Source organism: Tubulanus polymorphus, chromosome 9, assembly GCF_964204645.1.
Source record: "Tubulanus polymorphus chromosome 9, tnTubPoly1.2, whole genome shotgun sequence".
NCBI classification, from domain to species: Eukaryota; Metazoa; Nemertea; class Palaeonemertea; order Tubulaniformes; family Tubulanidae; genus Tubulanus; species Tubulanus polymorphus.
The window spans coordinates 3,329,261-3,354,348 of record NC_134033.1 but is presented as its reverse complement, the minus strand read 5'-3'; the positions used below and the strand labels follow the sequence as shown (position 1 = coordinate 3,354,348).

The following is a 25,088-nucleotide window of genomic DNA, read 5'->3' as shown; positions in this document are numbered from 1 at the left end:
CCACTAGTAGGCCATTTGATGATGTCATAGGTGGATTGATGACGACAGATTTGATGATGTCATAGGGAAGCGATATTTCCATAACTTGGTACATACCCCTGCCTTGCTTATAGCTCTGACTTGGAATAAATACGGCCGACCGGGGGCGAGACCGGCGACAACGCAATCAAGGTCCCGGCCCTTGTACGCTTCACGCGTTGTATTATCCGGCAACGTCATCAGGATGTCGTATTCCTGTATCGGCGACCCGCCATCGTTATCGGGATAATCTGTATGAAAACACATCAGACATTATTTATTCATTTCGAAATCTACAAATCACTATTTACAGCTAACGGGGCGCCGCCACTTTTTCGGCCATTCACAAATACCTCGAGTTTTCCCAGATTTTTACATGTGAATTTACAAAATTCCCTGAGAGTGAATCAGAGAAATTTCAAGGTTTAAAATGTTTACCATTCATTCATTTTTCATTGAATCACGTATTGATAAAGAAACACGCGGTCGATAACATTATCCAAATTCACTGAGTTTCCCAGGACCCAGTTCCACAGTTGTGAGTTAGAGTTAACTCTGGGTTGAAGTTAGTTCATTTTCAATGCGTTAACTCAAGAGTCAAATCCTAACTCACAATTGCGGAACTGGACCCAGGTTATTAGTAAAATTTGTCAAATTCCGAGAGTTTTTCTAGATTTTTCTGAATTTCTGAGTTTTCCAGGTTTTCCATGTCAGTGGCGCCACCCTAGCTAAGCATTTATAATCTACAATCTACAGTAAGAATTGAATAATCTACAAATCTACAATTCAGAATTTACTATAGGGCCAGCGAATTACAATACAAAATTTACACAATTTATGACATATATTTGAATGTACTTACTCCATCTAAGATGTAACGTTGTGGCTTTAGGTTTGCCCTGAAGTTTCGGCGCCTGGCAGGCGTCCGGCGCTCGGGCTTGAGTTGTTATCGTGTTGATTTCAGAATGCTGCAACGAAAATAACGAAATAGGATTATCGATCGGGAATTATCAACGGCGCCGGCCGGGAAAAACTGGGTTGATTTTACACCTGTTCCGTACTCATTTGGGGGATTGCGAAATTATTCTGTTTTTGTTTACCAGGGATGGATCCAGCTACAACCGCTTGAGCGAGGCTCACTATTGCAGAAGTGCCCTTCTATTTTTCTAGTTCTGGTTGGAAGTAATTTCGAATGGCCGATTTGAATAATCGAAATTGTGTAAACTTCTTATTTGTTATGAATGATTTTACTTTAACATTGATTGCAGAGCGCTTAAGATTTTCTATGACATAGGAGCCTCTCCACAGCTGAGCAGTACTCACAAACTAGGCTAGATCCACCCCTGTTTACGGATGTTGAATCAGTAAAATGAGACTCATATGAATATATATTTAGATAGTAACTGACGATTCACTGATTCACCGCGGTGTACACCAGGCACGTTGGAAGCAATTTTTGATTGCCTCGGCCAAATGCCGATTTTGGACTGATTGTAAATATTGCCGCGGCGAATTTACTTCAAAAACGTGGTATTCAAAGAAAAAAAACGTCATTCAGTAAATTATTGTCGCAGCTTTCACCCCTGCAGTCGCTGCACTTCCTCTGTACATGCACTATAGGGGTAAGCCTGTAATTCAATGCCTTGAGGTCAACATTTTCAGATTATCTCCAGCACTAAAGGGTATTTACTATAGTCAGTACTGAAAGGGTTAATGGAGACTGGACGATACTTACGTCGCTGTGACCGCCTTTACTCAGACAAGAAACGCGCAGACGATAATTGTGGCCGGGAAGCAGACGATCGCAGACGAATTCCCGATCTAAACCTTCGTAGGTCGCTTCAAAACCTGTCGATCGAAAAAAGGAACATCTCGTTAGCCGTCGTGTTAAGTAATTACCTCGTTAACGACGTAATTGATGATTATCAATATTTCTTATATCAAAATGATTGATTTTGTTTTTTCTTTTCAACTTTCGGATTTTCTTACTGATTGATTACTATTTTATCAAAAAGGCCAGTTCCGCAGTTGTAACATTCAAATATGACTCATTCAGTTATAACACCCTTCTTTTTTTATTCTACTGGTAATCCTTAAATGCTAAGGGCCGGTTTTATAGACTGGTATTACCTTTAACCCGGGGGCTAACTCAATTCATTATCAATTGAATCAGCCCCAGGGTTAAAGGTAATACAAGTCTATGAAACGGAACCCAACATTTTTCTAATGCCGCATTCATTATAATAAGGCCACGTTCAAGAAATGGACCCCAGGGTCAAAGAATAGGGGCTTAATTCACAGCATAAGCCATTTCCCCCATCTAAAACCTTATCAGATTTAGTGAAATTTTACCTAAAAAAATTTCAAAAGTTTTCACAGTCGTTTTTGATTTTTTTCTGCCCTTTTCTTCGAGAAAGAATTTTTAAGATTTTTGAAATAAAAAAAAAATCAGATTTTTCTGGATTTTTCCCTGGGTATGAACGATGGCGTTATAACGGCCTGTTGAACTTGAATCGCAACTGGGGGACTGGCTCCCGAGGAGTTTAGCTGGTACGACACAGAACTAAATTGATTAGGAGCTAAAACTGAAAATCTGACCGACACTAATGACTCGAAAGAATAACGAACGATTGTGATTAAACGAACTGAAATAATTAGCTGATCTAATACTGGCGATCAATTTTTATCTACGGATTTGAAAAAGAAAATCACGACAAATATTTTCTGAAAACAAAAAAAAATTGTATCTAAAAACAAAAATTATCTATTAACCCTTTCAGTGCATCTATGCCACAGTGCAATGTATAAATCAGTGATGGATTTTGCTAGTACATTGCATCGCGGTGAACTAGAACTGGTCTGAAGTAGTTTAATCTTCTCAGCGCGTCTACACCGCAGTGCGGTGTATAAATCAGTGATGGTTTTCGCTAGTACACCGCACTGCGGTGTATTGATGAAATTAGTTATTATCTCTCTTGCAAGATGGCAGCACCTGTTAAATAGTGAAATAACAAAGTGAACTATGAGTAATTTACAATACACCGCACCGCGGTGTAGACGCACTAAGTGGTATTCCCGTTATTCAACACACTAGGGTGGAATTTTTCAAACATTTTCAAATTATCTCCAGTATAGGTTATTAATTAGTCAGCACTGAGAGGGTTAACAGAAAGGTTTTGAAATAAATTTCATTCAAGCTTGAAGACCATCGACCGAGGCTCGGGTTTCCCGAAAGTTCATAAACATTGCCGTGATATTCAGAACACGTCTACTCTACAGCATGACTGAAATTCATAAAATTTAAAGCCCCGGTCGAAAAATCCGTTTCTAAAACTCTAATAAACTACAACGATGAATTCACCTTCTCCTGTTAGAACGGAAACAATGGAAAGAATTTTTTAATATCTCGAATAGAATCCATTCAACATCTATCGGGTCTATAAGAAAGACAGTTTAGGGACGTGTTTTCACAAGTTGTGAGTCCAAATTCAATCTAAATCTGAACTCATGACTGTGTAACTGGATCCAGTTCCACAGTCGCGAGTTAGAGTTAACTCTGAACTCAAGATCCAGTTCCGCAGTAGCGAGTTTAGAGTTAACTCTGAACTCAGGATCCAGTTCCACAGTTGTAAGAGTTAACTCTGAACTCAGGATCCAGTTCTGCAGTAGCGAGTTAGAGTTAACTCTGAACTCAGCACCTGGTTCCACAGTAGCGAGTTAGAGTTAACTCTGAACTCAGGATCCAGTTCCACAGTAGCCAGTTAACTCTGAACTCAGGATCCAGTTCCACAGTTGTAAGAGTTAACTCTGAACTCAGGATCCAGTTCCGCAGTAGCGAGTTTAGAGTTAACTCTGAACTCAGGATCCAGTTCCACAGTTGTGAGTAAGAGTTAACTCTGAACTCAGGATCCAGTTCCGCGGTAGTGAGTTAGAGTTAACTCCGAGCTATGACCAGCTCATTTTCAAAAAGTTCAAAACTCACAGTCGAAGCTTACATCTCACAACTTAAGAGTAATTTTTTAAATTCCTAAAGTTAAAATCGGAAAGTCAAAACGTACCTCTTCCTTCGTCAATTTCTAGAATGTATTTAGTAACGTCAGTTCCGCCATTATCTTTCGGCGAATCTGGAATTCATAACATATCGAACGAATGAATGAATGAATGAATGAATGAGTGAATGAATGACTGAATGAACGAATTAAACTTGAACGAAATATGTTCATCCTACAGGGTTCAAGACAAAACTGGTTTTACAGAAACCTAAACTAAAACGTTTGTTTCAAGAGCTATCGGTAACTGTATATTTTCCATAGGCGCGATCGCGTGGAGACAATTTTTCCCGGGTCGTGACCCAGATCAAATTTCTCCGCGCTCCTAAAACGGGAGAGAAGAAAAACTTACCCCAAATAACTCTGAAACTGGTCGGGAATATTTTGCCCTTGACGCCCGGTTTACCGGGAGGCATTGGTCGATCTGGTAACGTCCGGTAGCAGACGATATCGCTCCATCTGCTGTTACCCTCGTCATTGTTGGCACTTAACTACAAGAAACGAACAACGATTTCTTTTCAAAAGAAACGAATTTCAATTCTTTAAGGAACATATCTAACGTGGCAGGCATCTCTTCCAGAGGTATGTCGATATCATAGGGGGCAAATGCGGGCTGACATTATATCAGGTTGGGTTATATTTGATAATGTCATAAGGGGGATTTATGGAGGCAAACATCTTAACCGGAAGAGTAATTTGATGATGTCATAGGGGGATTTATTGAGGGATCAATCATTTCTGGAACGGTTACATTTGATGATGTCATAGGGGGAATCATAGAGGCCGTCATCTATGATAGGCCGAACACCTAGTAGTCATTGGTCAACAAATGCCGGAGACTTGCCGTACACAAATACAAAAGATAATCTGGATCCAAGGGATCTACAAACTTCGAGGGTTAAATCAGTGATTGTGTTTGCCAACCAACATTGAAAAAGTAAATGGCTGCAAGACCTCAATAGACAAATAGGGTAGTATGCGGAGAGTTAATTTTGCCTAGTTCCAAGATAAAGTACGGATCATCGCGGAGGGCGGTATATCACTGGTCGACAAGGCTTTATCTCGATCTCACTTGTTCCCCCTTTCAGAATCCCCCCGTGCACCCCAACAGAATCCCCCCATGCGCCCCCAACAGAATCCCCCCATGCGCCACCCAACAGAATCCCCCGTGCGCCCCCAATAGAATTCCCCCATGCCCCACCCAACAGAATCCCCCGTGCGCCCCCAATAGAATCCCCCGTGTGCGCCACCCAACAGAATCCCCGTGCGCCCCCAACAGAATCCCCCCGTGCGCCACCCAACAGAATCCCCCGTGCGATCCCAATAGAATCCCCCGTGTGCCCCCAACAGAATCCCCCCGTGTGCCTCAATTGACAACTCACCCTGAATCTATATTCAGTATTGCGGCGGAGATTTTTGATTGTGTGCGACAGGTCGGGCCCGTTGTAAACGGGTATGAACCCGTGCCCGGTCTCCTCGTCCTCCATCTGCAGCGTGAACGTCTCGTCGTTCGGCCGGCGGATCCACGAGATCGTCAACGCCTTGACGAACGACTCCGACGACATCGGCGGGTCCGGTTGAGACGGCGCCGTCCCGCTCGTGTAGTAACACACCGCGTCGCAATTACCGCTGTAATACATACATAATATTACACTGTAATACATACACATACACATACTCAATATTACACTGTAATACATACATAAATACATAATATTACACTGTAATACATCATATATACATACGTTACACTGTAATACATACATACTTAATATTACACTGTAATACATCGTATATACATACATTACACTGTAATACATACATACTAAATATTACACTGTAATACATCGTATATACATACATTACATTACCATATATACATTGTAATAGATATATAACCAAACAAAATTATGAAGTTATGCTCATATTCTGATTTTCAATTAATTCAAATCAATTGTAATGAACTAAATGGTTTTTTGGTCATTTCGCATCAATTTTTTAATTAAAATCTCTGTCTACTAGAAGCAGAGTCTCACGATGTCATCAGGTTTGAATCCCTGCTGAGGTAGGATGTGTGTACTAGGACAGGAGTTGGTACTGTGACAGAGTCTCACGATGTCATCAGGTTTGAATCCCTGCTGAGGTAGGATGTGTCTACTAGGACAGGGGTTTGTTTTGTGACCGAGTCTCAAGATGTCATCATGTTCGAATCGCTTACCTTTTGCCTTTGGCATTAGCAGCAGATAGTCTGAACACATAGGGAGTTGACGCGCTGAGTTTAGTGACTTTAAACTGTTTTTGAACACCGTTGTAAACCTCGGTGAAACTATTGTCCCCGCGACCTTGGTCGTATTCTAACGAATAGCTCGCTATTTTTAACCCATTGTCGACGCAAGCCTGAAAAAAAAAAAAGCAAATAAAGGGCTAATATTCTGGAGACCTTATCTCATTCACAATTGTCTTCAGGATCCAGTTTCACAGTTGTGAGTTAGAGTTGACTCTGAGTTAAAATTAGTTCATTTTCAATGTTTTAACTCAGTCAAATCTTAACTCACGACTGTGGAACTGGGCCCAGTCGAATATAGCAGGTAGTGAATAGAGGGTTAAAATCTATGAACACAAGGAACTGAATTTGTACTAAGATCAATTGAAAGCATCCATAAACAGCACGATTTTTATTCATAACATTCGTAGAATTTGAGAAAATTATGGATTGATTTAATTGAATCTGAGAGGAAATCCAGCATCGTTATCCCAATGCACACTAGCGATTCCCCTCACTTGCCACAAGTGGAATCCTCTATTGCCGCAGTAGTTGATGTCCTACTGCACACTTACGATATCTGAGGGACCCTCACTTGCCACAAGTGCGATCGTCTATTGTAGCATTAGGTGATGTGCTACTGCGCACAAGGGACACCTGGTGGATCCACACTTGCCACAAGTGGAATCCTCTTTTGCCACGTCGGTAGTTGATGTCCTACTGCACACTAGCGACACCTAAGGGACCCTCACTTGCCATAAGTTCAATCGTCTATTGAAGCATTAGTTGATGTCCTACTGCGCACTAGTGACACCTGGTGGATCCACACTTGCCACAAGCGTAATCGTCTATTGTAGCTTTAGTTGATGTCCTAGTGCACACTAGTGACACTGGTGGATCCTCACTTGCCACGAGAGGAATCCTCAATCACCCGATAGTAGTTGATGTCCTACTGCACACTACCGACATCAGAGGGACCCTCACTCGCCACAAGTTTAATAATCTATCGTAGCGTTAGTTGATGTCCTACTGCGTACTAGTGACACCTGGTGGATCCTCACTAGCCACGAGTGGAATCCTCTATTGCCACTGTCAAATGCAGAGTCCTGATTTTTTAGAACTTTTTTTTCATTCAGATATCATCATTTCATTAGTTTTTTTTTCCGTTTTAAACTTACCGACCACTTCAGCAGTAACGTCGTTTTCGTTCTGCTCACCAATTTCGGTTGCGACGGAGTCTCCGGTTCGCAGGCCTGCGTTTTAAAGCTCACCGACTCCGTCAAATCGCCTTTCATATCCTCCAATAATGAACACACTCTAGAAACGGAAAAAAAATGACTAAAATATCAGCGACGGGACGAAGTGCGTATTACATAAACAGGGATCGAAAGATCACCGGCCTAGGAAATCAGGGCTGCCAACCTCTGAAAAGTGCTATCAGTAACGAATTGAATTTTTTCAGATCATTTCATCGAAATATGAAAAGAAGTGTTTATCATCAGTAATCAACTTTAAGGCCCTCAGTAACATCTTTCATATTTCTGTTCAAATTCATTAGTAATCAACTTTAAGGCCCTCAGTAACATCTTTCATATTTCTGATCAAATTAATCAGTAATCAACAGTAAGGCCCTCAGTAACATCTTTCATATTTCTGTTCATACTAATCAGTAATCAACAGTAAGGCCCTCAGTAACATCTTTCATATTTCTGTTCAAATTAATCAGTAATCAACAGTAAGGCCCTCAGTAACATCTTTCATATTTCTGTTCATACTAATCAGTAATCAACAGTAAGGCCCTCAGTAACATCTTTCATATTTCTGTTCATACTAATCAGTAATCAACAGTAAGGCCCTCGATAACATCTTTCATATTTCTGTTCAAATTAATCAGTAATCAACAGTAAGGCCCTCAGTTACATCTTTCATATTTCTGTTCATACTAATCAGTAATCAACAGTAAGGCCCTCAGTAACATCTTTCATATTTCTGTTTAAATTAATCAGTTATCAACAGTAAGGCCCTCAGTAACATCTTTCATATTTCTGCTCAAATGAATCAGTTATCAACAGTAAGGCCCTCAGTAACATCTTTCATATTTCTGTTTAAATTAATCAGTTATCAACAGTAAGGCCCTCAGTAACATCTTTCATATTTCTGCTCAAATGAATCAGTTATCAACAGTAAGGCCCTCAGTAACATCTTTCATATTTCTGTTCAAATTAATCAGTTATCAACAGTAAGACCCTCAGTAACATCTTTCATATTTCTGTTCAAAATAACCAGTAATCAACAGTAAGACCCTAAGAGGCCCAAAACAGTAAGACCCAAAACATGGTTTCTTCACATGGCCATAATTGATTTTGAACTGACAATTGAACTGATGATACGGCATAACTTTGTTGTCTAAACGTGCAACTAATTTTAACTCGGCCTGCAGAATATTCACATCAAAACATGACTTAAAAGCGCTCTTAGTTCCACCATTAATGCAAAATTTCTTCAAGTGGATACGATCGATTTTAAAGACAATCAAACCGATGATACTGCGTAACTTTCTCGCGTTTAAACGCAACTGATTTTAATCATCTACGATGAACTCGGTCTGAATGATATATCAACATCGATACGAACTGTGACCGAAGAGCGACGAATTTCAAACGATCTTAGTTTCAATTCTGGATCGAAACCAGATAACTCTGACAATTACGCGGATGGACTTCATTAACTCATCTTTGACGTAGACACGGTTTCGCTCACTTACCGCAGGTGGAATTCTGTCGCAGGTTTCAGATCTTGTAGAGTTATTTCCGTAGCGTCGCCGCTGTACACTAGTTTGTACTTGCCCTCTTTACCTTTGTCGGAGAGCTGCAGTTCGTATTTAAAATCCGATATATCCACGTCGAAATCGGTGTTTCCAAAATCGGGAGCCATCAATAATATCAAGGCACTTCGAGACTCGATATTGGAGATCTGAAAAATCGATCAAATTTATGATTATTTCACTAATAACTTTTTCTACAATGTACTGAAGACTGCCAGTCAGCCGTCTTGAAATTTCAGGATTTATTTTTGAAAATCTTGTGCACCTAGTGGAACCACACTCGCCGCAAGTTTGGGCAGTAGTTGATGTCCTACTGCACGCTAGTGACACCTGGTGGATCCTCACTTGCCACAAGTGGAATCCTCTATTGCCGCCGCAGTTGATACCCTTATGCGCACTAGCGACACATGTTGGATCCTCACTTGCCACAAGTGGAATCCTGTATTGCTGCAGTAGTTGATGTCCTACTGCACACTAGCGACACCCGGTGGATCCTCACTTGCCACAAGTGGAATCCTCTATTGCCGCAGCAGTTGATACCCTTATGCACACTAGCGACACCTGGTGGATCATCACTTGCATCAAGTGGAATCCTCTATTGCCGCAGTAGTTGATGTCATACTGGACACTAGCGACACCTGGTGGATCCTCACTTGCCACAAGTGGAATCCTCTATTGCCGCATTAGTTGATGTCATACTGGACACCTAATGGATCCTCACTTGCCACAGTAACATTACCGACCGCAGAAGGGTATATACTAACCTTTGGAAGCTGCATTTTTGACAGTAATTCCCGAAACAGTTTCTGTTCTTCCTCGATTTCGTTTCCGTCTCCGCTCGATGAACTGCTGTGCACCTCGTTTTTACAAGTTCGTATATCACCGTTCACTACAAATAATCAACCGCGTAAACAATTACGATACGATACATCAACAGTTTAACATAACAGCCAGAAACCTTGGATAACTCGCGGAAAAAGTGACGAGTTATCCGACCGACGACTAACGCATAGTAAATTTGGACCCGAAGATGATCCGACGACTTATTCAATGACAGCTTAAACGGAAGCTGTTCCCAAGTTCCGACTTAATCCAACTCTTATAGCATAAAAACATGGAATATAGAGTTAAAACATCGAAAATGAAACCGATTTTGACCCAATAGTTAACGATCTCAGCCTGTACCACTTCGAAGGTACCTTTGAAGTGTTGCCAGCGCACACTGCAAGCAGCCAACAGGATTCGAACCCGCTTGTCTCGCTAAGCACTGAGAATGATCTTGTTTTCCCAAAACTAACCCTATTTTGATTGTGCATTTAACCTCACGACGGGACCACGGCCTTACGAGTGTTGCCTGCGTACTGTAAGCAGCCAGCAGGACTCGAAACCGCTGGTCAATTAGCAGTGATCGTGTTTTCCCGAGACAAACCCTATATCTATTCGTACATTTAACCTTACGATGGGACCACAGCCTTTGAAATGTTGCCCGCACACCGCAAGCAGCCAACAGGACTCGAACCCGGGTTCAGTTGCTCTATAGTAACAATGAACTTTTAATCGTCACTATGTCAACTATCCACTGGTTAACTGTAACCAGCTTTTGCGCAACTGGCCCCTGCTTGCAACTCAACACTGATAGTGGACGCAACAGCATCACACCTTATCCCACTGAGCTGTATACCAATTGACTGGGTTAAATAATTTGATAGTCGAGTTAAACCTCCGGTTGAAGTTTAAGCCTTAACCACACGACTGGGCCACAGCCTTTGAAGTACTGCCCTATTGCCCAATTGGATTTTTCATTTAACCTCACTACGGGACCACGACCTTTGAGTGTTGCCCGCTCGCTGTAAGCAGCCAACCGGACTAGAACCCGCTCGTCACTCGGCACTGATATTGTTTTCCAAAACCCTAATGGAATGTGGAAAGCGCCATCGAAATGTTGGAATAGTTTGCCAAAACTATATCATCGTTTGAGGTTTTTAGATCATCGGGCTGAAACATTTCATTCAGAGAATACCATCTCCACTAATTTCATATCTACTGATTGCGTCAATTATATCCGCTCTAATGTGAGATTGATCTTATTGTAAAGAAATGCTTTTAAGAAATAAATTATCATGATCACTATTAGTATTATCGCAACTATTAACACGATCGGATAAACAGGTTTTTTTATTATTGTGTCATCGGAATATTTACGGACCATCTGCGTATAGAGCTAATAAAACGGGTATCGTCGTGGTATCGGAGAGAGCCCGGGCCTAGCGGCGCGTGTACGATAATTGCCTATATACGAATTCTGCTCCATACCAGACATTGTCTGTCTGTCTGTCTGTCTGTCTGTCCGTCTGCCTGTCTGCGTAGATATAGAGAAAAAAACCCTCCGCAGCAGCCACTAAATAAACCACTGAATAAATAACAATCATCAGCTTCTATCTATCTATGCTGTCTATACGTAATGATGTATATACAACTGGACTGGTATGTAATGATTGGTATGATGCAATAAATGGTTGATAAATAGAGTTATATGTATACATATATACTATGACGATTACCACCAATCGGCCCATTTTCATTACGGGAGATTTTTCGATAAAAAAGGCTCGTTTGGATCGTTACTTGCTACTATACCATTTTTATGCGGGTTTAATTTGACTTTGAACCCGGTTCAAAAGTTGTGCAGGTTTGATTTGATTCTGAATCAAGTTCCACAGTTGTGTGGGTTTAATTTAATTCTGAATCCAGTTCCACAGTTGTGTGGGTTTCATTGAATTCTGAATCCAGGTCCACAGTCGTGTGGGTTTAATTGAATTCGGAATCCAGTTCCACAGTTGTGTGGGTTTAATTTGACTGGATCCAGTTCCACAGTTGTGTGGGTTTAATTTGACTTTGAACCCAGTTCCACAGTGGTGTGGGTTTAATTTGTCTTTGGATGCAGTTCCACAGTTGTGTGGGTTTAATTTGACTCTTGGGCCCAGTTCCCCAGTTGCGTGGGTTTAATTTGACTCTGAACCCAGTTCCACAGTTGAGTGGGTTTATTTTGACTCTAGATCCAGTTCCACAGTTGTGTGGGTTTAATATGACTCTGGATTCAGTTACGCTATTGATCTAAGTAACAGGCCGACAGTAATACGGTGCCTGGAACAATTTGAACCGATATGAACTCGCAGTGAAGTCGCGCAGCCGGCTGCAGCGTGGGACGACATCCTCACAGACATAACACGATCAAATAACCATCAGAAACATCTATCTATTATTCATACATGATTGGAGCAGACGGACTGTCGAGCAGACGATCGACCGATCGCCGAGCAGACGCAGCAAAGTAACGAGTGAATGTCCCTTCGACCATAACCACCGCGAAGGGAGTGTACACAACCACTGCGAAAAGGAGTGTACACAACCACTGCGAAAGGGAGTGAATACACCCTTCTATCTTAAGCACTGCAAAAGGACTGAATACCCCCTTCAAACAAAACCACCGCAGACAGTCCTTTAGCAGTGGTAGTGTACACGTCTTAAGGACTGTCCGTCGCTTGAATCTTAACCACAGCAAAAGGACTGGCAACCCTTCAATCAAAACCACTAGAAAGGTAGTGAATACCCCTTCAATCTTAAGCACTGCACAACACTGCCCTTTCAAACATAACCACTGCAAAAGGATGGTACACAACCACTGCTAAAGAACAGTCTGTCCCTTGAATATTAAGCATTGCAAAAAAGGAGTGAATACCCCCTTCAATCTTAACCACTGCAGAAAGAGTGTACGCAACCACTGCAGAAGGAATGCCTCTTCAAATGATAACCACCGCGAAAGGCGCGTACAACAACCGCTGCAACAGTAGAGTCTACTGCAAGTGGTGAGTATGTCTCGGTTATCTCCCCTTAAAGCTGGACGACCCTATCCGTACTGCGGACGTACATCAGACCCATAACGGATGCTCGAACATCAGACCCATAACGGATGCTCGAACATTAGTCCGACGAGGGTAATGTAAACATATGAAAGAAATTACTGCGTTTCCTTAATCAGTATTAATCATAGTTAATCATAGATCGATGATATGGGGAGGGGTGGGGGGTAAACGGAGCCGACGCGACCCAACCAGTGTTCTTATATAAGCTGTCCGCCTGGTTAGAATATCCGTTCAAAGAAATATACGATCATCGATATGGAATAAGCAAATAATCGCATCATCATTTTTACGTTTCCTAGAATTCATATCGTGAGGTTCTAAAGAGGTATTTACGAATGATTGATTAATCTTTTGATAGCAACATTCAATACTGACTACCACCAGATGGCATGACTTACAGTCAGTGCTGATTGACCACTTATGCAATGGATTTCTAACACCACATGTAACGTACACAAATAAACAACAATTAATTGGAACAGAGGACATTGAAAGTCAGTACGATAGACTCCCCGTAACTCGAATGCTATTAAGTCAAATTATCTCTCAACCCTTTCAGTGCTTACAGTTTCGCATCTTAAAATGCTGGAGATAATTCGAAAAATTTGGAAAATTGCACCACAGTGCGGTGTATAACCGGATTCTACATCGCATGGCAGTGAAACTATTAATACAAATCTTAGGACCATTGCAACAGAATGCAAATTGAATTCCATTTTCTAACTCAAAACATCCTTACTTACGACTTAATGACTTAACCTTTCAGTGCATCTACACCGCAGTGCGGTGCATAAATCAGCGATGGACTTTGCTAGCACACTGCATCACGGTGTATTTATGTTATTAGTAATTAGTCTTTATCTCTATTGCAAAATGTCAGACATAGTGCAGCATTAGTAACTAACAATACACCGCACCTCGGTGCAGACGCACTTACGCAGTAATTAACACACTGGGGTGGAATTTTTGAAAATTTTCAAATCATCTCCAGCACTTTTGGGTAATAATTAGTCAGCACAAAAAAGGGTTCACTGAAAACAGAAATCAAATCATCCCAGTTAAGAAGGAGTCTACTGTATTCGTATAGCGAGGGAGTATTAAATATTCTTCGCACAGATGGCACCGTGGGGGGGGGCAGTGGTATGGGTACATAACAGATTGACAACGACCATGTTACCGCTGGCGGCGTGTCTTATGTACCTCGGCCTTTACCTTTTCCTCGATTTCGTCGCGGCGACGCGTTTTGAGCATTGTAGTATCCGTCGCGGTGGCGCTGGTGCATCTTCTGCTGCGGTCGGTATTTCTGTTTTTGACCGGCGCGCTCGTCCGACGCGTGGTGAGAGTTGTTGTGATGTGGAAGGGAAGGACTGAAATCTGAAATAGACAAAACGAGCGGACACACGTAAGAGGCAGCGATAGATAGATAGATAGATAGATACACATATAACAGGTGGATAATGAACCCTGGGGCCGGTTGCATAGTCACGGCTTATACTTAAGACCAGTCTAAGACCAACTTAGTTCAATAGCCAATCTAACAACTTGAGACCAGTCTAATCTCATTTTGTTGCTATAGTCAATCAAACAACTTAAGACCAGTCTAAGCTCATTTTGGATCTATAGCCAATCTAACAACTTAAGACCAGTCTAAGCTCATTTTGGTTCTATAGCCAATCTAACAACTTATGACCAGTCTAAGCTCATTTTGGTTCTATAGCCAATCTAACAACTTAAGACCACTCTTAAGATATAAGACCACTTTTGAACTTTTGGCCACGACCGTGTAACTGACCCCAGTTCCACAAAGTTGTGAGAAGTTTCGACTCAAACTCGCCGAAAATGAACCAATTTCAACTGAAACGAGTTAATTCTAACTCATAACTGTGGAACTTGATCCAGAATATAGACGATTCAGAATAGGGCGACATAAATAACCAGCACCGCAAAGTGGGCAGAGAGTTTCATCACATTTTAGCCCCGAACCTAGAAGTTCGAAAGAAATAAGCAGATAACCAACAACCAGTAGTACACAATACAAAAAAGTTGAACTTAGATTTCAAGTTTTAGGTAAGCTGTTTAGCCCATTAGCACTCAAGCCGCCCATATCCGCCCAGCTTTTAAGTCCTCAAGCCGCCCGAATCTGCCCTGACACTTTTTCGTATGCTGCACAAAAACAGTTGTAGTGCTATTCAAACCCAATAGCTTATGATAAACTAGACACACAACCCCTCAGAATACCGAACAAAAATCAACATCTTCAAAGGAATAACAGATACACTTGTGAAAATACTGAGTGCTAATCGGCTTAATTAAGCTTTGCATGTTCTTCTTGGAACCAGCCCCTGGCAGGGGTTTGTACTTTGATAACAGTCTCTTCGAACTCATGATATCATCCGATTTGAATCCGTACTGAGGGAGGATGTGTCTACTAGGACAGGGGTTTGTACTGCGATATCAGATTTGAGTCCCTGGCGAGGGAGGAAAGCGGTCGTCTCGCGATGCCATCGGGTTCAAATCCCGGGTATTTCTCCTACTGATTTCACACGTGTCTACAATACCTAACGAAGTTAATCAAATCAAGGCGAACCGACTGCGAACGAAAGAAACGAAGTCGATACACTCGAACAGGCGCGAGAATAAACAAACAAACTGCAAAGCGGCAATTAAACATTCTCAATACAACATTTGATCTCGTTTGATCGAACGAAAGGGGGCTCGTTATTTCGCCTTGTAGTATACCTTCCGAAACTCGGTATACAGCAGACGCATGGTGCGTTTCGCGCTTTTTTTAGCTCTCGTTAGGCGCGGATAAATTGTCGGCTCGAGAAACAAGCTCGTAGAAGCGTTCGTCTACACGTATGCAGCTGATAAGCTCCGTCTGGTACCGACCGTATCGAATACAACTGATTTACTTCGTTCTTATTTTCTCGTTCGAGGTCGGAGTGACCTACAGTAAGTGTGACCTCAGTTATAGACAGCGCCCAGTTCCTTAGTAACGGCTTAGACTTAAGACCAGTATAAGACCAACTTAGCTCTATAGCCTATCTAACAACTTAAGACCGGTCTTAAGATTTAAGAGAACTTTCGGACTTACGTCACGACTGTGCAACTGGCCCCGGGGGCATTGCGCGACTTAAGTCCGAATTAGTCTTAAGTCTAAGGAATGGTATAAAGTTGTTCGGTTATCTATAGAATCAAGATGGTCTTAAGTCGAACAAGCCCCGTGTCTACGAGAAGGACTCTTTCAGGGGTGGATCTAAGGACTACTTTCGAATGTCTTGTGACGCATTTTAAGTGCATTTTCTATCATTGAAAAGGCGTATTTAGCGTTTGAAAATCTGCGTATGGGTTAGATGCATTTTACAGTATTTCCAAGTGGAAAACTTTTCCTGATCCTAGTATCAATCATACGAGAAAGGTTTGCGCGATTTCATATAATAAGGTAGTGAAAAATAAACAGAGCTCATTCCGAAAAGTGCCACTGAAAACATTTGAAGGCCTGGCGCAAGGCCCACGAGAACTCCTTGATCAACGTCTGAATCAAATACGCGATTCAACGCTCGCAAGTTCTAATTGAATTGAAATATAGTCGAAAATAAATTCATTCGCAATATAGTCAAAAATGAAATCATTTATGATCTGTATAACCAGCGGAAACCGGCGGCATCCATACATTCGACCCCGGGCTTTTAGTGAAAACAGTAACCGATCTTGACACGATCTAATGTTACCATCGAACGTAATTCTTCTAGCAGTGACGGAGTCAGTAAAATGACGCGCGCAAGTGGAGAGTGAAAGTTACACGGATGACGCAATCGGATATATAGTTTTTTAAAGATCCCCTCTGGTTAAAAAAAAAAAAAAACAAGCTAACGACCTGGAATGATAATTATCTATAACAGTCGCAATTGCGCGGAATCAATTTCAGCTAAAGTACACCGACCTAAGTGCTGCTGCTGCTGTTGAAACCCGCTGATGGTTTTTTGATTCAATTTCGTCGGAGCATCGGCGCTGGTGCACTCTCTTCACGATCCATCCCCCGCTGATGGAGAAAATGCTTCGAACGAAAAGTTGAACTCATTAAGACCGAACGGCTTTCGCGCCGTTATACGCCGTACACCGAGCCGTACCTCGGCGCGTGCCAACAACGTGGCGCAGGTGGTTAATCGGAATCATCGCGAACCTAATGAAAATGCTCGCTAATCACAGAAATCTCTACCATACGACCACGTTTCATGTTTTGGGGGCATCGAAAAACTTGACGTTCTACAAAATATACCTTTACATTTTAGGGGGGGGGGGGGGAAATAGCAATGACTTAATGAAATTTCTCCCATCGTACCATGTTTCAGAGATCGCGTTCGACAGGTTGTGTCGTAGACTTATGGTAGAGTTTCGTCCCGATTGTGGGCCAGGAAGCGGTGTTTTATAGAAAATCTTTTTTGGGGGGATGGCGGTAATTTCGTTGAGATATAGGGGAGAGGCATCACGGATATGGGAGGGTCTTAGGGGGATATTTCATGAGATTAGGGGGGAGCAACGATGTAATCGAGGGGATCGAAGGTATCTCGAAAAGTAAATAGAATTCCTCCACTGTCGTTTAGTCATGGGCGTAGGGGGTGAGGTTGGGGGGTGACGGGACTTATACCTTGAATAGATAAGGAAGGTCATGTTCAATTTCTCCTATACTACACCATACAGTACATCATTCATCATTCAACTAATGCTAAATGATACCAATAATTCTAATTAACCCTTTTCCGCCCACGTACATACGGTCAATCCTTCGGCAATATTATACGCGGTCACTTCTATATCGCATGTTCTGGTAAACTAACGGCATCTTTGATTACGATTTTATTTACACTCCAACCATTTCTGCTGCCCTCTAGGTATCAACCATGATAACGGCACCAGGTCATATTTCGGTCAAAGGTCTAGATTTCCGTTTAAAGGGTTGGGCCACAAGAACAAGGCAATAAGGTCCGAATATTCGGCTATTCTCTGGATTTTGCTGAGCTTTTTTTCTAATCGCTAAATAGACAATGTATACATGACATATTTACCATCGTAATTAGGCAATGCGCCTGTATCCAATCAAGCTCGGTGTGATATTTTTTCAATAACATAATACGGAATAAAAATCTAGGTCAGTCGGGAAAGGATTAATACAAATGTTGAAAAATTATTTCGAATTAAATTTGTTTTTTTTTCGAGCAGACACGAAAATGTGTCGACGAATTCGAATCAAATTTATTGTCGAATTGAAATAAAACTCGTAGAATTTATGGCGTCATCAAAATTCGGCATATGCTACATTTTTAGAACCGCGTTTTAGAACGCAGACGACCAATAAAATAAAAAAAACTGAGCTTCGCTCTTATATATAATCATTCGCTATTAGCGCAATGCGTTCCTCGTTACGAGAGCAATCTTTCTTCTTAACGAGATCGCTAATTGCTGGAATTAATTATTGAAATCGTGTGTAATTAACGATTTGTTACATTAGATTGTGGCGTTAATCGTTTTTTGAATGAAAAAAGAAAGAAAGAAAGAAATACAACCACGTTTTGGATGATTTCATCGCGATTCGTGAGAACTGAATTGGGACCTTAGTCATAGAACCTCACATACGGGGCCAACTGCACTGGGACCTTAGACATGGGACCAACTGCTGAACTGGGACCTCCAACTGAACTGGGACCACACGGACATACGGTACTGGGACCACAGAAATGGGCCCTTAGACATGGGGCCAACTGAACTGAAAACACAGACACAGGACCCCAGACACAGGGCCAACTGAACTGGGGTCACAGACACAGGGCCAACTGAACTGGGGTCACAGACACAGGGCCAACTGAACTGGGGTCACAGACACAGGGCCAACTGAACTGGGGTCACAGACACAGGGCCAACTGAACTGGGGTCAGACACAGGGCCAACTGAACTGGGGCCACAGACACAGGGCCAACTGAACTGGGGTCACAGACACAGGGCCAGCTGAACTGGGGTCACAGACACAGGGCCAACTGAACTGGGGTCACAGACACAGGGCCAACTGAACTGGGGCCACAGACACGGGGCCAACTGAACTGGGGCCACAGACACGGGGCCAACTGAACTGGGGCCACAGATACGGGGCCAAATGAAATTGACCCTTAGACTGAACTGAAATGGGACCACAGACATAGGACCCAACTGAAATTGACCCTTAGACACGAGGCCAACTGAACAGGGGCCACAGACATGGAGCCAACTGAAATTGACCCTTAGACGCGGGGCCAAATGAACCGGGGCCACAGAGATGGGACCAACAGACACAGGCAACAGGGACCACACGGGGCCAACTGGGACCACAGACACAGGGCCATCATTCAGGATTTCAGACAATTCAAGGTCCGTCTCTAAAGCCGCACAACAACTCTGATGTTCCGGTCAGCGTTGTTAAATCATCACATTCCGAGTTATTCGTCTAAGTTGAATTCAATACTCAAAGGCCTGTTTTAATTAGTACGTACCGGGCCCGAGAGGTCGGATCGTAACACTTCTGAATTCTAATTACGCGTGAATAGACGTAAATTATCGAGTGAAATCGAACTAGCGGACTAATCAATAGACTAGTAATCCGGGTCACGGCTACACGTACTACATAACTACATACTCATATGACCAGGTATTCTCGGAAAATAATGATGGCCAATTTTCACCACCTCGGCGCGATAAACCCTACACGACGACCTTAATTTCACATTATACATAATAACGTATAAAATTACGGGGAGCCGACCGGACGGACGCGAACAGTTAATCGATTTTACCTTCGAATTGCGACGACGACGACGACGACATTTCGACCCGGCGCCGCTGTGCGATATAATTACTAAATCCGCGGTGAAACGGTAAAAAAGACGTCAGCGTTTGAGAGATATCTGCGTACGTGTATGTACTATCTACGTCTGCCACTGTGACACTGTGTCATACACTGATATATATATATATATATATATAGTACTGTCTGTCCCCGGCCTATAGTCTCTCTCTCGTTTATATAGTATAATGTGAAATGAAATAAAATTGCCCGTTATCACGAGCACAGCTGTCTATATATATATATATATATATATATATATATATATATATATATATATATATATATATATATATATATAATCTCGTTATATATGTGTAGGCATTTAATTCGCGGAGAGCTGTTGCCCGCGCGGACGGCTCTCGCGTCTAGTGTCGGCCGGGCGGACGCCTTCCGCGCGAACGTGTTTCTTAACACTTTCAGTGCTGACTTATTAATATCCGATAGTGCTGGAGATAATAATAATAATAATGATCTATTTTTCATTTAACTTAAAGTACCAGATATAATAACGACAATAGTGAAGAGAAATAACGGTTAAATTGATAAATGTGTTGTGAATATGATAAATGATAATTTGCAAAATGTTTGAAAAATTCAGCCCTAGTGTGTTGAATAACGGGAATACCACTATAGTGCGTCTACACCTCGGCGCGGTGTATCGTTAGTTACTAGTATTTCACTATAGTCGGAATGATCTAAATTTCAATCACTTCAAATTTCAATGACTCAGTTATTCTGACTCCCATACAGAGAGTTAGAATTAACTAATTCTCAATTACTTTGACTCAAGAATCCCTTTTTTCACTCCCATACAGAGTCGAACTTGGTTAGTTTTCAATTACTCTGGACTCGTAGAGTAAAATTTGTTCAATGCTATTCACAGACCCCTTTATTTCCTTGGAAAGATTTAACCTAAGGCTGTTGTGTTGAATTGTACTTATTTCACATGTATTCAGGTCTGCGTATAATTTATTCCATCTCATGTTTAACGCGTGGACTTCGTGATTCAAATGACTCTACTATAATAACCTTATCCAGGTCCTATCGAAAAAAAAATTAAACAAATGTTTCAGTCAATATGTGATAGCCCGCCCTGAGATTTGAACCGAGGTCACCAGCTTGCAAACCCTGTGTTCTACCACCAGACCACAGGTCTCTGGTGATTGACGGAGTTGTAAGTTTGTCTGGTCAGTGTGGGTGAGCATTTAGTTGTGGTGACCAGTTAGTCAGGTGTGGCAACTCAATTCATTAACCCTTTCATTCTTACTAGTCTATGTTGTTCAATTGACTATAGAACCAAATGAGCTTAGACTGGTCTTAAGTTGTTAGATAGGCAATAGAACTAAAATTCATTTAGACTGGCCTTAATTTCTTAGATGGGTTATAGAACCAAAATGAGCTTAAGACTGGTCTTAAGTTGTTAGATTAGCTATAGAACCAAAATGATCTTAGACTGGTCTTAAGTTGTTAGATTGGTTGTAGAACCAAAATGAGCTTAAGACTGGTCTTAAGTTGTTAGATTAGCTATAGAACCAAAATGATCTTAGACTGGTCTTAAGTTGTTAGATTGGTTGTAGAACCAAAATGATCTTAGACTGGTCTTAAGTTGTTAGATTGGTTGTAGAACCAAAATGAGCTTAGACTGGTCTTAAGTTGTTAGATTGGCTAAGATCGACTAAAAAACAAAGTTGGGCTTAGACTGGTCTTATTTCTCAAGAAGTCAAGCGGTCCTTTACAGTCCAAAATTTTCAGTATAGCAACAACAGCAGTCTCTATTTTGTGTATGTTGGTTTAGTGTAACTACGCATAAAATAGCTTAGAAAATGGGAGTGTGCATGTAGGGGGAGGGGAGTGGGAGGGGGGAGTAGAATGGAATTTCTCAATTATAAAGCCACCTGTTTATTTTGCCATCCACAAATCATTTCAACTAATCAAATCAGTACCATCCTGATACAGGGTTCTTACACAACCGGAATAATGAGGGAGAGAGGGAGGATTGTGTCCATGATAAAAACCAGACTCTACGAGAGACGAGAATAAACTTCGTACTAATGATGCGCAAGAAAATGTTCGAAAAAAAAAAAACGAACTTTCAATTCAAAAAACAACTCTAAGTTCAAAAATGAAAAGCCATGATTTGGATATTCGCGGAGCAACCCCTTATTGGATGACGAATATACACGTGAAAACTAAAACGTGGTTTCTTCACGTGGCTTCGATAGATTTTGAGCGCACAATTAAACCGATGATACTGCGTAACTTTCTCAAGTTGCGACTGATTTTAATCATCTACGATGAACTCGATCTGAAGAATATTTACACTGGTGACCGAAGAGTGAAGACTTTCAAACGATCTTAGTTTCTCTCTTAAAAACATGGCTCCGAGTCAAAACGACTTTTACTTCTTCAAGTCATGACTTCAAATTACTCTCAGCTCAACTCTTAAAACAAGGCCTCTAAATCATCACAGACACCTCCGGAAGATCTGATCGCAGAGCCTTTGACAAATGTCCTTCAAATCATTTCAGCTTTATCCGAATTCCCCAACTTTTCCTGTTTTTTTTTCGCAAAATTCGTCAAATTTCCTAATTTTTTTCGTGATTTTTCTAATCGGGCACCGGCGACGCAACGGTGGCAAGCGGAATTGCACCGCAATCCACCAGGTGTCGCTAGTGTACAGTAGGACGTCGACGCTGGATTTCTTCTCGAAATCGATTAAAAACTAACAATAATTTCTCAATAATTTCTATGCATGATATATGTACACGGTGGCACGTATGAACTCTAAAGACTAATCAGAGTTTATTTCGATGGGTGATTTGCCCAATTTTTGGATTGGAAGACCGAAAACTGAGATCAAAGTTACGTGAAAATGAACTTATTTTGATATCGAGTGCTTCTGATATCTCAGCGGCGCCATCTGACGGGATAGCTGGTGTGCCGGTTCCCCATTGCGCTGATTTTTTTGTCCCAGGTTCGACAAAATCGTCCTTCCAAATCTTTGAAATCTATAAAATATTTTTGTGCCTTACCTTGTGGATGCATATGTTGATGATGACTGTGGTTATTGCACTGATGCGGCGGTGTCGTGGTATGCACGTGCGGCGGCGCCATGTGCATGTGCGGAGCAGGCGCGTGCGGATGCGGCGCGTACTGGCCGGCGTACGGCGCGTACTGCGGTCCGTACGCCGGGTACACCTGTTGCGGCGTGCCGTTTGGTCCACCCTGAAAGAAAAAAAGACGAGATCAAAAATAACGCTTAAAACAAAATTTCATTCCGGGCCGATTCCTTTTTTCAAAATAAAAAAAAAAAACACCAGGCCCGGTTCTATAGACACATAAGTTTTCCAGATTCGTCACATTTTTTCACGCCAAGGTACGTAGGCAATTACTGATCACAAAAACTGGACGAAATTGAATCAAATTCTTGAAAGCGTAAGAACACAACATTCAATAACATTATCTAAATTCCTTGATTTTTTTCGGGTTTAAGGTAAAATTTGTCAAATCCCTAGATTTTCCTTTTTGATTCGCTGAGTTTTCCCTGATTTTTTCTAGATTTTCCTTTTTGATTCCCTGAGTTTTCCCTGATTTTTTTCTAGATTTTTGCTGATTCCCCTGAGTTTTCCAGGTTTCTCTGGATTTTCCTTTTTGATTCCCTGAGTTTTCCCTGATTTTTTTCTAGATTTTCCTTTTTGATTTCCTGAGTTTTCCCTGATTTTTTTCTAGATTTTCCTTTTTGATTCCCTGAGTTTTCTCTGATCTTTTTCTAGATTTTCCTTTTTGATTCCCTGAGTTTTCCCTGATTTTTTTCTAGATTTTCCTTTTTGATTCCCTGAGTTTTCCCTGATTTTTTCTAGATTTTCCTTTTTGATTCCCTGAGTTTTCCCTGATTTTTTTCTAGATTTTCCTTTTTGATTCCCTGAGTTTTCCCTGATTTTTTCTAGATTTTCCTTTTTGATTCCCTGAGTTTTCCCTGATTTTTTCTAGATTTTTGCTGATTCCCCTGAGTTTTCCAGGTTTCTCTGGATTTTCCTTTCTGATTCCCTGAGTTTTCCCTGATTTTTTTCTAGATTTTCCTTTTTGATTTCCTGAGTTTTCCCTGATTTTTTTCTAGATTTTCCTTTTTGATTCCCTGAGTTTTCTCTGATCTTTTTCTAGATTTTTGCTGATTCCCCTGAGTTTTCCAGGTTTCTCTAGATTTTCCTTTCTGATTCCCTGATTTTCCCCTGATCTTTTTCTAGATTTTTGCCGATTCCCTGAGTTTCCCCTGATTTTCCAACACGTCGACGGTCACCTTGTGCGAAAAACAGAAATCTAAGCACGGATATCAGTTGGATTCAAAACAGAACAAAAATAGCCCCAGATCCGACGTTTAAATATATATATATATATGTATATATATATATATATATATATATATATATATATATATATATATATATATATATATATATATATATATATATATATATAAATAGAAGCACAAGCACAGCATCATCAGCCGCCTGTAACGACGACGGGCTACGAAGAGGAGGAGGATTGTCTTGTAACCATGGTAACGATGATGCTCAACTGTGCAGCAGACGGATGATGGTGTTTGAGGGGATAGTCGTCGTCGTCGACGACGACGGTCAACGGGGAGTGCCTTGTCGCGCGCGCCACACACACCTCGCCGACATACACAAATACATCGACGTCTTTACAACGGAATATCAGCGATTAAATCTAATTACAATGAAGAACGCAGAAAACTCGACCCACATCCGCGCGCTTCGAGAATTTTTCTGAACTTCAAATATCATTTATCATCGAAAATACGAAATGTCGAAAATTCGAAAACGAAAATATCATCGAGGTAGAAAAGACGTCATCAAGCGGCGATTTTCCTGACTTTAAGAATCGGAAAAAAGGTTTTTGATTTTACTTACGTAGGGCGACACGATTTTCGAGTCATATTAGTAGCTTAGGTGGCTACGTCTACAGAGCTTACAATAATAATAATAATAATAATAATAATAATAATAATAATAATAATAATGATAATAATAATAATAATGAAAATAATCATAATGATTTATTTTCTTATAGGGCCTATAGGGCACTCCTACAAATTCCTTAATAATAATCACGATTT

The 25,088-nt window shown here is 41.3% G+C and overlaps 1 protein-coding gene across 3 annotated transcripts in view; it reads right to left on the bottom strand.

Moving 5' to 3' along the window:
* The window catches only part of LOC141910868 (fibronectin type-III domain-containing protein 3A-like), an 86,972-nt gene that overhangs the window by 7,366 nt on the left and 54,518 nt on the right, over positions 1-25,088 (bottom strand). For 2 of the 3 annotated variants that reach the window (XM_074801728.1, XM_074801730.1), the window contains 12 exons: positions 22,984-23,176; positions 14,290-14,451; positions 9,919-10,043; positions 9,095-9,303; positions 7,509-7,647; positions 6,286-6,464; positions 5,450-5,696; positions 4,420-4,558; positions 4,077-4,142; positions 1,754-1,866; positions 881-986; positions 97-269 (listed from right to left, as the gene is read on the bottom strand). In XM_074801728.1, coding sequence (XP_074657829.1) covers positions 97-269; positions 881-986; positions 1,754-1,866; positions 4,077-4,142; positions 4,420-4,558; positions 5,450-5,696; positions 6,286-6,464; positions 7,509-7,647; positions 9,095-9,303; positions 9,919-10,043; positions 14,290-14,451; positions 22,984-23,176 — 1,851 coding nt within the window. Of the gene's footprint in view, positions 1-96; positions 270-880; positions 987-1,753; positions 1,867-4,076; positions 4,143-4,419; positions 4,559-5,449; positions 5,697-6,285; positions 6,465-7,508; positions 7,648-9,094; positions 9,304-9,918; positions 10,044-14,289; positions 14,452-19,070; positions 19,081-22,983; positions 23,177-25,088 lie in introns of all 3 variants that reach the window. The other variant, XM_074801729.1, reaches the window with a different exon arrangement.